This window comes from Montipora capricornis, chromosome 9 (assembly GCF_036669925.1).
Source record: "Montipora capricornis isolate CH-2021 chromosome 9, ASM3666992v2, whole genome shotgun sequence".
Taxonomy (NCBI): Eukaryota; Metazoa; Cnidaria; class Anthozoa; order Scleractinia; family Acroporidae; genus Montipora; species Montipora capricornis.
This window is the reverse complement of record NC_090891.1, coordinates 37,203,516-37,216,015: the sequence shown is the minus strand read 5'-3', so window position 1 is coordinate 37,216,015 and position 12,500 is coordinate 37,203,516. Positions and strand designations below refer to the sequence as shown.

Sequence of the window (12,500 nt, the reverse complement as noted above, 5' to 3'; positions counted from 1 at the left end):
CTTTAACAGTTTATACTAATTCACGTGACTCCAGCAGTGTTTTGCAGGTAGAAAATTTTAATTTTTTGCAGCAAACAGTCCTTGATAATCAAGAGAGGATTAAAAAGCATCTTCAGTTTTCAGTGTGTCACATGGTCTATCACGTGACTGCAAGAAAGATAGTTACACTTTTACGCTACATTCGCCGAAAGCAATTAATCATCTTGGCAATGTCCTCCACAGTTGCACAGGGCTGTGCATTTCAGGCTTGCCTTACGGCATTTGCATTGACCAGTGCATCCTTTCTTGCACCCGCAGTGAATCAGCTCATAACATGATTCTTGCGCTTGTGGCAGAACTGTCCACACCGGCTTCCATTCACTTCCTTCTCTTCTCCAGTCCCATTCTTGCGGACTTGGAATCTGTGGTTTAGCGATCAAAGCACTTCCCCACACATGTCCGGCCTGATAAACAGCACGCTTTGTGTGCTGCAAAAGGGCAGCTTGAGTTGGCGGAATGTTTTTAATAGCCCTTGATTTCTTTGAGAAGAGCTCTTGTCTAGCTTCATTCACTGTTAATGTTGTGCTGGTTCTGCTGTAGAGAAGAACAACAAATCTCTCAATCAGTGGCATGTAGTCGTTGGGGATACTCTCTGGAACTGAAGATAACTCAGCCAACACATCAGTTACTGCAGGGAACACACTCCAGGTATCCCATGCTGTTCGTTTCCCTTTGCCAGAAAAGAAAGAAACGGTGTCACAGCCTGTTAGGGCATGCAGCAAATGAAGAGCCTTGACCTTCTGTCCAAGCTGAGCAGCAATGTCATGTATAGCCAGGTACCTGAAATGTTTACCGGTGCCAAAGTTAATCCAAAGCTCATCAATAACAATATCTTGCATCTTGGAAACTGCAAGAACCACAACATCTGTATCAATGGTTCTGATCATGACTCTCCGATATCCACACTGCGAAGCAATGTACACGTGCAGCATGATGCGTGTATCAGCTTCTTCGTGGGTACAGTCTTCCATGCCATCTCCTTGGTGAGCTTAAAACGTGTCCCTCGTATGTAGTGCACAGTTCTTTACCTTCTACGTGACAAGATTCCACTTGCTTCGCCAGGAAGTGGAAGAGCTCTGTCTTGTTCTCATTCACGCGTAACAAACTCTTCCAGTTCTTCGGAATCTGGGAAGAGGATGTTACCCTTCTGCGTGTACCAGAGCCCCTTTTCTCTCTGGTAGCTGCCTTTAGACTATCCTGTCAATAAACATCCCAGATAATGTCGACTCTTTTGACTGGTTGAAGCTGTTTCATAATGCATGGCATGAAAACATTGTCTGCATACTCTTGAAACGTTCTTGCGGCCGCGGGCGATGCCATTTGTACCACAATACAATACACCCTCTGGGGATTCGGCAGTCGGTGTAGAAGTCTTTTCCATGCACTTTACAAGATCTGACGTCTGGCCCTCTCGCAATCTACTAGCCTGCGCCAGAAATGGGGGCCACGGATGATTCTCATGTTTAAAGAATTCTTGGAGGTTTCCTTTGATCACGACTTTGACAAGCAATGTATAGTCTGGAGAATAGGGCACGATCATCCTTCAAAGCTGCAACTTGTACTTTCTTCTTGTCTGATTTCTGTTCTAAAGGGCTTTTAAACAATGGAAGCTTATTCTTGCTTATAACTGAAGTCACCTCCTTGGTCCTTTTCTCAAATCGCTCTTCGACAAATGTATTGTACTGTTCCTGACCAATGGTTATCCCGTTCTTGACTGTTTGGATGACTGCATTTTCCACAATAACTTTGGAGTCTAGTGCAAAGAGATCTTTGCTATCTTCTTCAAACGGATTTCCTACCTCCTCAAATGAAGACACCACGGATGCAACGTCCTTCTTAAACAAAACCTGTACTCCTGGTACTCGCTCGTGGTGGCGTGTATCTTCCTTTGTGACAGAAGGAATGGATTCTTCAAACTCTTGCGTCATTCTTGCAAGCTCAGGTCCTGCAACCATCCATCGCAATAAAGCGCCAGGGCTTTCAGTTAGGCCGACGGCCCCACCATCTCCTTTAACCAAGGCGTTAGCTTGCTCATGCGCATGATCCAGTGCTATGGATGAAACTGCCCGCGGTGACTTGTGCACCACAAAGGCTCCCTCACTGAACCGTTGGAATACCTTTGGATGTTTGGATGATAGGGTGCACATGTCTCTGACATGGACAGACAGCCAGCGGGCATAATTGATATGATCCAAGGAAAACATCCATGATGCAAGTTGGCCAAGTGATTCAATGTAGTGCATGAAATTTGCTTCTCTTAGAGAGCGGACAAGCTGCAACACACAAAGTTCCAGTTCCAGGACTCGACACCAGTAGAGAAATTGAGGGTGCTCAGTAGACATCTTTTTCTCCCAATCTTTAAAACCCAGCGTTTCAACGCCATTGTCAAAAGCTTGTTTGTATTTGCTATATGCCCTCTGTTGCAAGATGTAAAGACTTGCTGCTCTAATCTGGTGGGCTCGTCTTGTTCGTGTGAGGTGAGAGGCTTTAATGAAGGAGTCAGCAACACCCGTAGATGTAACCCCAGCATCCGCTATTACACTCGTCCAGCCACTCCCGGGGCCATCAAGCCAGTTTCCAAGAACTTTGAATGCAGCCATTTCGATGTGAAGGCCACCTAGCATGATAACGAACTGATTCTCCCCATGTTGTCTTGATGCATGGAATCCGGCCCAGGATAGGTAATCATCTTTTTGTAGAGTTTCCTTTCCAAGAAGTTCCCACAAATGGTTTAACCACTCATGCTCCTTTTCAATACCTTCTGGAGTGGCCAAACTTGGTTTTAAAGGTCCAACCAAAGCTGGTGCAAATGGTTCTTTTACTTGCAAGACTGCTGGCTGAAGTTGTGCTATCTTTCTTTGTGACTCGGCAGTTTCATTCAGAACAGGAATGCCACGATCATTGCCTTTATTGGATGTAGTAGGGTGCTGAGCCAGGGATATTGCTGTTCCATTGAAGGAATCATGGGCTGTTGTAGAGCTGGGATTGTGGTCGATGTTATCAACTCCAGCTGTTGTGAAGACCTTCCCGCGAAGCTTTGGAGGGCACACCACACCTTCATGCTCAAATCGAGTGGTCACACTGTTTGCTATGTCAGTTGAAATAGCAAGGACACGGTCATAAGAGATGCATAATCCCATGTTGAAAAAAGAATCAATAAGGCTTTTCTTCCTTGTTTCTCCATGTATTTTTAATGCCACATAGATGGGTAGAGGATATTCTCTCTCTCTACTGTGACGAGAATAGGCTGGTAAATCTCCGTTTGAAGCATGCCTGGTACTGTTAAATGCTAATAGTTGAGCTATTGTTAAACAAGCCATCTTGGATGGATTTTCTTCTACAGCTGTTTTCTTTATATTTGGACCTTCAAGAATCATGTCCACCAGTGCTTTAAGTGACACTGGAACACATTTCACCTGGCAATCGGGTGGAAATGTTCCGCTGAATATACTTGTCATTTTGAAAAGATCTCTACGCACAATCTTAGCCGCTCTTGCAAGATGTAATGCTTCTGAGTCGAAGTCTTGTTCACAGGCTTTTCTAATAGCAGCCCCAATGGCATGATTAAAAATAAGCAACACATCTCTTCCTTGTGTATGAGCACTTAGGTCAGGAAATGTCCCAAGCAGTCTTTCTTTCAATCTTGTGGTGTTGATCTTGCTTGGAAGATGTAATTCCGAGCTCCTCGAGTTTTGCAGAATACAGTTTTGCGAGTTCGACAAGCTTAAACACTGCTACATTTTCACAATCACGAAACTCTTCCAGGTATGAAACAAGTGAGGCAAATGCGATTCCATGGAGAGATGTTTCATTACTGTCCTCTTCTGCTGAAGGTGTTTGTAACTTTCGAACTCGGTTGTACAATGCGGCCAAACACTTCACATGGTATTTTGCTTCAATGGCCACCATGTCACCACCCGCAAGTTTAGAAGCCCACTAGGACCTGCGATGCCGCATCATTGCAGAAGAAGCACTTGCTTTCATTTTCATTAAGTCTGCCTTCACCTGCTAAACTAGTTCTTCTGGTTTTTACAGGGCTATGGGAAGTAGCATCTTCTTCTTGCTCTCTTCTCTTTTGAGCTCTTTTGAGTTTGGTGCTGTTAACTTTGTCCTTGCACGATTTATGCCACGATGCTTTGTTCTTTAAGAGGGTATTGTCAACTCCAGAACCACCATTCAGTTGTTCTAAGTTAATAGCAAAAGGTACCATTCCAAGCTCATTGAAAAGCAGCAAATTCTCTGCAAGGGATTTGTATCCTGTACCAAGGTCTGTTCTTTTGGAATTCGCTGGACATTGCAAACTTTCTTTTTTCCTTTTCTGACAAAGCACGCACAGCTTCCAGTAAATTGAAACAGGTTGTGCTGTCGTTTCTGTCCGGGATGAAATACTTTCAAAGGGATTTACTTGTTTAAAGCTCTTTGAGTGTGCCATGTACTTTTCCTAATAAAAAAATAATTTTCCCTTGAAATCTAAAGATATTTGAGTTTCCTGGTTAAAGCTCTCGAAAAGTAAAACTAACCTGAATATATTATTACTTCCATACAACATGAAAAGCTTGTAATACTTCACTCCGAAAGCAGAGTGAACTAAAAGCTTGTTTCAAAATTTTGGACCAGATTCAAGCATTGAAAAGAAACGTTCTTTGCTGTTTGATCAGTCTCACAACTTAATCAAGTTTTATCAATAAAGTAATAAACAACTACTGAACCATAATTGTCCAGTTACATACTAAGGAATGTATTCCATTTTCTCTGTTACGGAGGCAATAAAACTGAACAATTTTTGGACTATACAGCTTTAAATTACACAGTCAAAGTCCTGAACACAGCTTTTCACATAACAATAATCATTTTTGACTTAGATTACTACTTTGCCAGAACCTATAATTCCATAAAACTTAGACTAAATCACTCCAGAAACAGTTTTTCATTTTCAACTTTCTCTGCTACGAAGCTTTGAACTGCAAAGCAAAAGTAGCTAAATCCTTCATATTGCATCATTATGATTATTGTTTATCTAAAATGTGAAAAACCTAACTTAAACACGAAAAGCCCTCAAATGTTACAAAGATTCCTTTCTTAAAAGTACAATTCTACTTACACTGCCTGTTCATGGGCGCCGCCATATTGAATGATGATGGTGGACTGGGGCCAAAAAAGCATGCATGATGGTTTTAAGCAATGGAGAGAGATTTGGAGGAAGAGAAAATTATGAGTGCATCAAGGCTATAAGATAAATATAAATGGGATAAATGTTGGCCATTTACGTTTAATTAAATGTATTTTTCTTTTACAAATATATCCGTGGCAGCCACATTTTAAATTTTCACGGAAGTATTTAAAAATACATTTTGCTTGATTTTTTACTTAATTATATACTAAAAAAATAGTATATGTATATAAAATAGTAAGTCTATCAATGGAAACATATTTTTAATTTCAATATTCTGTTACTTACAAACAGTTTTTTTAACTGAAATATTCTACCACTTAGTGCTTCTCATTGTCTGCAAGTTTCCTCGTAGTCACGTGATAGACCACGTGACATACATTACTGAAAATGTTATGCACTAAAGATGCTTTTATTACTCTGATAATTACCTAAGACTGTTTATCTTGAAAACTAAAATTTTTACCTGAAAAAACAATTGTTTTATTTCAGCCTCGTTTTCGTGCTGGCTAGAATCATGTGAATTTGGCCAGCCTCGTTTTCATGCTTGCTAGAATCATGTGAATTTGACCACGCTCATTTATCCTCTTAAAAAGGCGATTCGTCACTGGCCCTATATCAGAAAATGATCAGTACCTATAATTGTATCATCCTGCCAAGTTCCATGCTTTTATCAAAAAGTGAACGATTTTGCTATTTTTCGGGCTTAACAGCTGGACTAGCAGTGATAACACAATTACAGTGTAAAAATTTGTGGTCATTCCTATGTTACTTAAGCATGGATGTGAAACGAGTTCAGGTAATTTTAAGAAAAAAATGCCCATAAAATAGAAAAGGTAAACTTTCATATACCAGACTAAAATGGCGGAGGACAAAAGAACCATTGTTATTCGGATTAGGCCTTCGTTGCTTAAATAAGGTATTGTTAGGGAGCATTCACAAAAACTTCTTGGGGGGGGGGGGGGGGGGGAGTGATGAGTTATTATCTACTATCAAAAAAATTTGGAGAACCTCTACTTGCTGCATTAAACATTTTCAGGGACCCACTTTTAAATTTGAGACACCCTCAACCCATCTCATAGGCACAAACGAATACACACTGTAGAAGTAAGAAGAATGAGTGAAACAAATTAAAGGCAAAACAGAAAAACGCCTCCAAAAAGTATAACGATCTGCTAAGAAACGCAGACAAAAAGGCAAGGCAAACAAAGCCTTTAGAAAGCTAGCTATCTTACTGATACATGACACAACCTACCAGGCATTCAAGAACAAAAAGATCCTGCAAGCTCGGGCAAAGTTTTAAAAGCAGAATCACTTGCTTCTTCCACCTTCAAGCCTATTGGTTGAGACTAGAATTAAATTGATGCAAAAAAGTGAGGACAAAAGGTTACATTCACATTACTGCAGAGACAGGGTTTTCGACAGTTTTGTAAAGTACTGGACAAATTATTTCTAAAATGACACGGCCAGCCAAAAGAAATGGATCATTCCAATAAGCGCTAAATATCGTGGAACAGCATAAAGAATTGCCAAAAAAAAAAAAAAAGGAAGATATCTGTTTACAAACACTGCTTTTGTTATTCAAATGTGCCAACCACAGGAACAAAAGGCCCTTTGTTTTGACAGCCAATGGGGCTCTGGTTGGCACATAAATGAAAATAGATGGCGTCAATGATATCTTCCCTTTTTACATAGATGGCCACAAAGGAACAAGATTAAATCGGATTCTTTTGAGGTCTTAAAAATAGCCAATACGTCAAGTGCCTGAATAAAGGTCGTTCACAATCATCTTCTGTTTTTGTTATGCAAGGATACTCTTATCGGCAAGGGGGTCATTTTTGACAAAATTCGTTCTAACTATGTTCCACCTCGAGAACACTCCGCTCCATAGCACCATAAAAATTTAAGTCACCAAGAAGAGTAATAAGTACTGTTTCTCTTAATAGTGAAACGTAAGGAAAATAATACAGTATTTCCTTTAGCGTCTGCGGCACGTCACGAGCTTTTGTTCAAGTCCTTGACCTCTTGATTCTTTATAACAACCCGTGCAAATAAACACGTACGAAAATTTATTCATCACAGCAATAGTTTTGAGTTATTGGAAGTGACAATCAAGTTTCTTATTCTTTTTGACAAAAACGATATTCCTGAAATAAAACCATACCTGGACTATTCATTCTAAAAGTTCTCTTCGATGTCTATAAACACGAAGTCTTCCGCTCCTAGATAATCAATGCGCAAACTTCCGGTTTTCCTTGGATGGGGTCAAATTGAACTTTTTTATGAAGCTCACTGAAAAAAGGGAACGCGTCAAGCTTAAGCTATTCAACTCACGCGCAAATTTATAAAACTTTTAAAATTTACGCGATGGTGGAAAACCAGTGGCTTTAGCAAGGTTTTCAAAATGTTCTCAAACCTTTGTTTCAGATATTAAAAGTCAAGAGGATATCTCAATTAATTTTCAATGTCTTTGCATCTTTATACCAGACACTAGGGAGCTTAAGCAACGACAACGGCGACGGCAACGAGAAAGTCATCTCAAAATATAAATTCGCGTTATTGTAATCGCTTCGTTAATATTTCAACTTTTTTAATATGACGGGGATGTGGTAGTTCCTCAAAAATGACGCTGGTAGGAACGGCGCTCAATTTAGGGCAGAAAATGAAAATTTATCCTCAAGAAATGACGTTTTCCATAAAACCTAAAATTTGGCTATTTCACGTTGTAGTTTTGCTGACGACGGCAATGAAATGGACAAAAGTGAAAAACACACGTGCAGGGCGTGCAAAGCTATTGTTTTTGCCTACTAAATATGCAAATTTGTGACGTTCTCGTTGCCGCCGCCGTTGTCGTTGCTTAAGCTCCCTACTAATATTTGACCTACCTTGCGAACTCCCCATCTCTCTGCGTAAGTGAAAATCCCGCCAGCATTGAGTCTGAAAATCAAACCGGCAACAAGAAAAACTACTCCAGTGACAGAAAAACAATAAACGAGGAAAGCCCTTCCACTGCAACAAGAGCGAGATCCCTTGCGAGCCATGGTGTCAAGAAGACCAAAAGAACATACCCGTAAAATGAGGATTTCTCTCAAAAATCGTTCGAGGATCCGATACATTTCCGACAGTTTCCTAACCAATCAGATGAGTGCACGAAAACTTTCCGACCTCGGACGCTGTCATGTATCAGCGATATACTACCAGCGGTCTGTTCTGTAAGAACAAAATGGCTGTCAGTTCTGGAATACTCCCAGCAAGGAAAGACGCCCTAAATCGCCTAGAAACGGCGCTTAGAAAGTTTCCCCCGTTGCTCGAAAGAACATTTATCAGCTGTGGGGATGAAGAGAAAGTTTTGGAGGGAAATTTTTCGGAATTTCGTGTGATGCAATGGAATATTCTTGCTGACGGTAAATCTTGTCAGGTATGAGGTCGTTTCGTCCACAAAGGTTCTATTATAAAGTAAGTCGGTTGTTGAGTAAATCCGTAAACTTCACGAAATCTGTTCTTGTAGGAGCTTATTTTGCATTGGTTTCAAACGTGATATTTCTTGCGTACGTTTTGTGGGGGAATGAACTTCTTAAGTGTTTTCGAAACGACTTGATTGTGGGCGAAACGACCATAAACCTCCTCTCGACTACCGTTCCAATCATTGCTGAAGTGCATGTAGCGTGATATGGGAGGCGCGGTGGCCTCATGATTAGTGTGCTTGACTCCAGATTGAGTGGTTCAGGTTTGGGTCCTGGCCGGGGACATTGTGTTGTGTTGTGTTCTTGGGCAAGACACTTTACTCTCACGGTGCCTCTCTCCACCCAGGTGTATAAATGGGTACCGGTGAAATGCTGGGGGTAACCCTGCGATGGACTAGCTGGGATGGTGCAGGGATGGCGCAGTGGTGACAGTACTCACCTCCCACTAATGTGGCCCGGGTTCGTCCCAGATCCGCCGTCATATGTGGGTTGAGTTTGTTGGTTCTCTACTCTGCACCGGTTTCCCATCTCCTCAAAAACCAACATTTGACTTGATTTGTGTTAATTGTTAACTTGAGTTTACAGTGTCCCCAATAAGTACTCCAGCGCTAGAGCGACTAGACACTTAAATAAAGTTCCTTTCCGTTCCTTTTTTTTTCCCATCCAGGGGGGAGTAGAAATACTCCTAGTCGCTTCATGCTAAAGAAACCGGAGATAAGTGCCGGCCTGATGGGCCTTCTGGCTCGTGATATCATGATATATCTAGCATGATATGGGTGGTTCAGTTGAATTCCCTAAAATGACAATAAGAATGATGTTCATAAAGTAAAAGTAAAGTGGTTGATGTATATAGCACCCTTACCACTAACGTCTCAAAGGTGCTTTACAATGATCAATTTACCCCCAGCGGACTGGAATCATATACAGATGCAAATTGCAGCCGCTTCTAAGCAGTCCATGCATGCCGGTATTCATGTTACCGACCTCGGAAGGATGGAAAGCTGAGTGAACTTTAGCGGAAAAGAAGGTCGCCAAATATTCCAGTCTTGGCAGAACCGGGAATGGAACCCGGGACCTTAGGGTTGGAAGGCAGAGATCTTACCACTGCGCCAACCCCTCTGCCAACCCCTGCGCCATTGTGCCTTTGATTGTGATGGCAGTGAATGAGTAAGTTAGAGGGCTCTAGAAAAAGAATGGAGTTGGAAAAATTAAATGTCACCAACATTACACGCCTCAACTTGTAACTTCTGAGTTCCTAATAAATAATATGCCAGTTTTTTTCTTGCAGCTTTGAGTAGTTCCAGTCCCACTGAAAATTTTATCAAGTGCCCTGCAAGGGCTCTTGAGTGGTCCAACAGAAAGCTTCGATCTCTTCAAGAAATTCTAACATATGACCCTGATGTGATAGCACTAGAGGAAATTGATCACTTTGAGGATTATTTTCTACCTTCACTACGGGAGCTTGGTTATGAAGGATTGTTTGCGCCAAAGAGAGACTCTCCCTGTCTGAAGTTTCCCAACAACTCTGGTCCCGATGGTTGTGCCTTATTTTACGACTTAGATCGCTTTTCTGTGGTAAACCACACAGACATTGCTCTTAAGGATTCTGATGGAAATTTGACGAGTCAAGTTGCATTAGTTGTCAATCTGTTTGATAAGGTACAAGGTAGGACTCTGTGTTGTGGGGTCACTCATTTCAAGGCTAAAGAAGAGTACAGAAACTTGCGATTCAGTCAAGGAAATGAGGTATTAAAGTGCATTTTTGAATCCCTGGGTGATGACAAGACAGTTTTAATTTGTGGAGATTTCAATGCTGAACCCTCAGAGCCTGTTTGCCAACTAATGGAGGAAAATCATTGTGTATGCATGAAAAATTCCTATGTCTCTGCAACGGGAGAAAATCCTGAATTCACAACTTGGAAGTTTCGTCCTGGTGATCGTGAAGTTAAACACACTATTGACTACATATGGCACTCGCCAAACCTAAATGTAACTGGATGTGTGAAAGTCCCAGAAAGTGACATTGTCCCTGAGAATCTGCTACCTTGTTTAGAGTATCCTTCAGACCATTTGTCTCTGGTGTTTGACTTTCGCTGGGGATAAAACCACAATAAGGGAGAATTTTAATTAAAGGGGTTCTGTTATAATGTTTGTAGCTTAACACAGCACCATAGCACTTTCACTTGCACACAAAAAAGTCATAACATTACTAATCACTATACATGAAAAATTTCCTCATTTCTGATTGGCTTCAAAAGAGTTCACTTCTCATGTAACACGGGTGCAAATTTTTAACGCAATATTGAAAATTTGTAATATGAGTACAAATTACAAATGCATGTTTGCCAGTTTACTGTCGAATCACTCTTGAACGATACTGTTGTAAAAGTTTAAATTTGCAAACGTTGCAGTCAGTTTCAACCAATCTCAGTTGAATGAAGTTCATAAAGTGAGTGCTATCAAAATTTCACTTATTTCGATTTTCGTGTTTATTACTAACAAGTAATCACAGATTTCTTGTGTTATTTTGCACAAATGAGTGCAAGTAAATTTTTCAGACCACAGATTGCATTTGCCCTATGAGCTCGTGCAGTTTTGTTCCCTAGTCTGAAAATTGACTCATGCTTATTTATACCAAATTGCACTTAAAATCATGTGATTACCTATACTAGTGTTCAGATAACATAGTTTTGAAATCCAAAAAAAAGAAGGTCAGTGTTATGGTTAAAGCAGCCGACTAGATCATGGAGGATCGTGGGTTCAAATCCCATCTAGAACTCGGATTTTTTCCGAGTTTTCAATGGGTGCAATCTCAACAACATCTACATGTATATGATTCTCACACTCGCTCACTTGGGTGGTTATTTAAAAGGGGAACCATATATTAATCAGCAATATCATTTTTGTTAAATGAAGAGAAGGAAGCAGAGGTAAACTATCAAACATCAATAATATTAAGGGCATTTTTGTTTTTTTGTAAAAAGAAAAATAAACTGGTGCTGTTTTTGAAAGAAACATTAAGGGACTGATTGAGCGAATAGGGAAAGGGGGGAAGGGGGGGATGGGTGGGTGTTGGAGGTGGTGGATGTGTCCAGGAATGCTTGTAATTAGATGTACTCACTCAAAAATTCTCCCTAAGTCCAACATCATTGGTATCTAGCAAAATGGACACTATCTGCTCTTCAAGTAAAGAAGATAAACAGCTGCATCTACCCTAGCCTAGAAATATCGTTGAGGCTGTAACTTACCTTATTACGATGGAGGGATAGTGATCCTCGCAGTTATCTAACCCTATACCGCGCACCGGTGGCTCAGTTGGTTGAGCACCGGGCTGTCACGCGGGAGGTCGTGAGTTCAACTCCGGCCGGACCAACACTCAGGGTCTTAAAATAACTGAGGAGAAAGTGCTGCCTTTGTAATTACATCTGCAAATTACAGTGAGTCCAACAAACTGAGCTGCTCCCAACTGACTCGGTGGCTTCATAGCTCAGTTGGTACAGCATTACACTGGTATCACAGAGGTCATGGGCTTGAATGCCCTTAAAGCCTTCCAAATTTTTAAGGTGTCTATAAGAGAGAGTTGTCCAGATACTCAGTGCGAGGAATACTTCTCAATTTCGTCAATACCCCGCAATTCAAACATATATCCACGTTATTTCGTCAAGTCCTTTCACGTGAATATGTGAGCCCAAAAACTTGACCTGCTCCCACCTGTCATAGTTCAGTTGGTAGGGCGTTGCACCGGTATGTTATACGTCATGGGTTCGAATCCTGTTGGAGCCACCTGAATTTTTCAGGTGTCTATAAAAAAGACAATGGGCCCTTTG

The 12,500-nt window shown here is 41.0% G+C and overlaps 1 protein-coding gene and 1 pseudogene across 1 annotated transcript; one reads left to right on the top strand and one right to left on the bottom strand.

The window, feature by feature from the left end:
* Window positions 1–8,304, bottom strand: part of LOC138016046 (lysosome membrane protein 2-like) — a 50,645-nt pseudogene extending 42,341 nt beyond the window's left edge.
* Window positions 8,305–8,417: 113 nt separating this feature from the next.
* Window positions 8,418–11,682, top strand: LOC138016060 (nocturnin-like). The gene is made up of 2 exons (XM_068863235.1): window positions 8,418–8,613; window positions 9,962–11,682. The coding sequence occupies exons 1-2, from the start codon at window positions 8,433–8,435 to the stop codon at window positions 10,774–10,776; spliced, it is 996 nt and encodes a 331-aa protein (XP_068719336.1). The 5' UTR covers window positions 8,418–8,432; the 3' UTR covers window positions 10,777–11,682.
* Window positions 11,683–12,500: the final 818 nt, after the last annotated feature.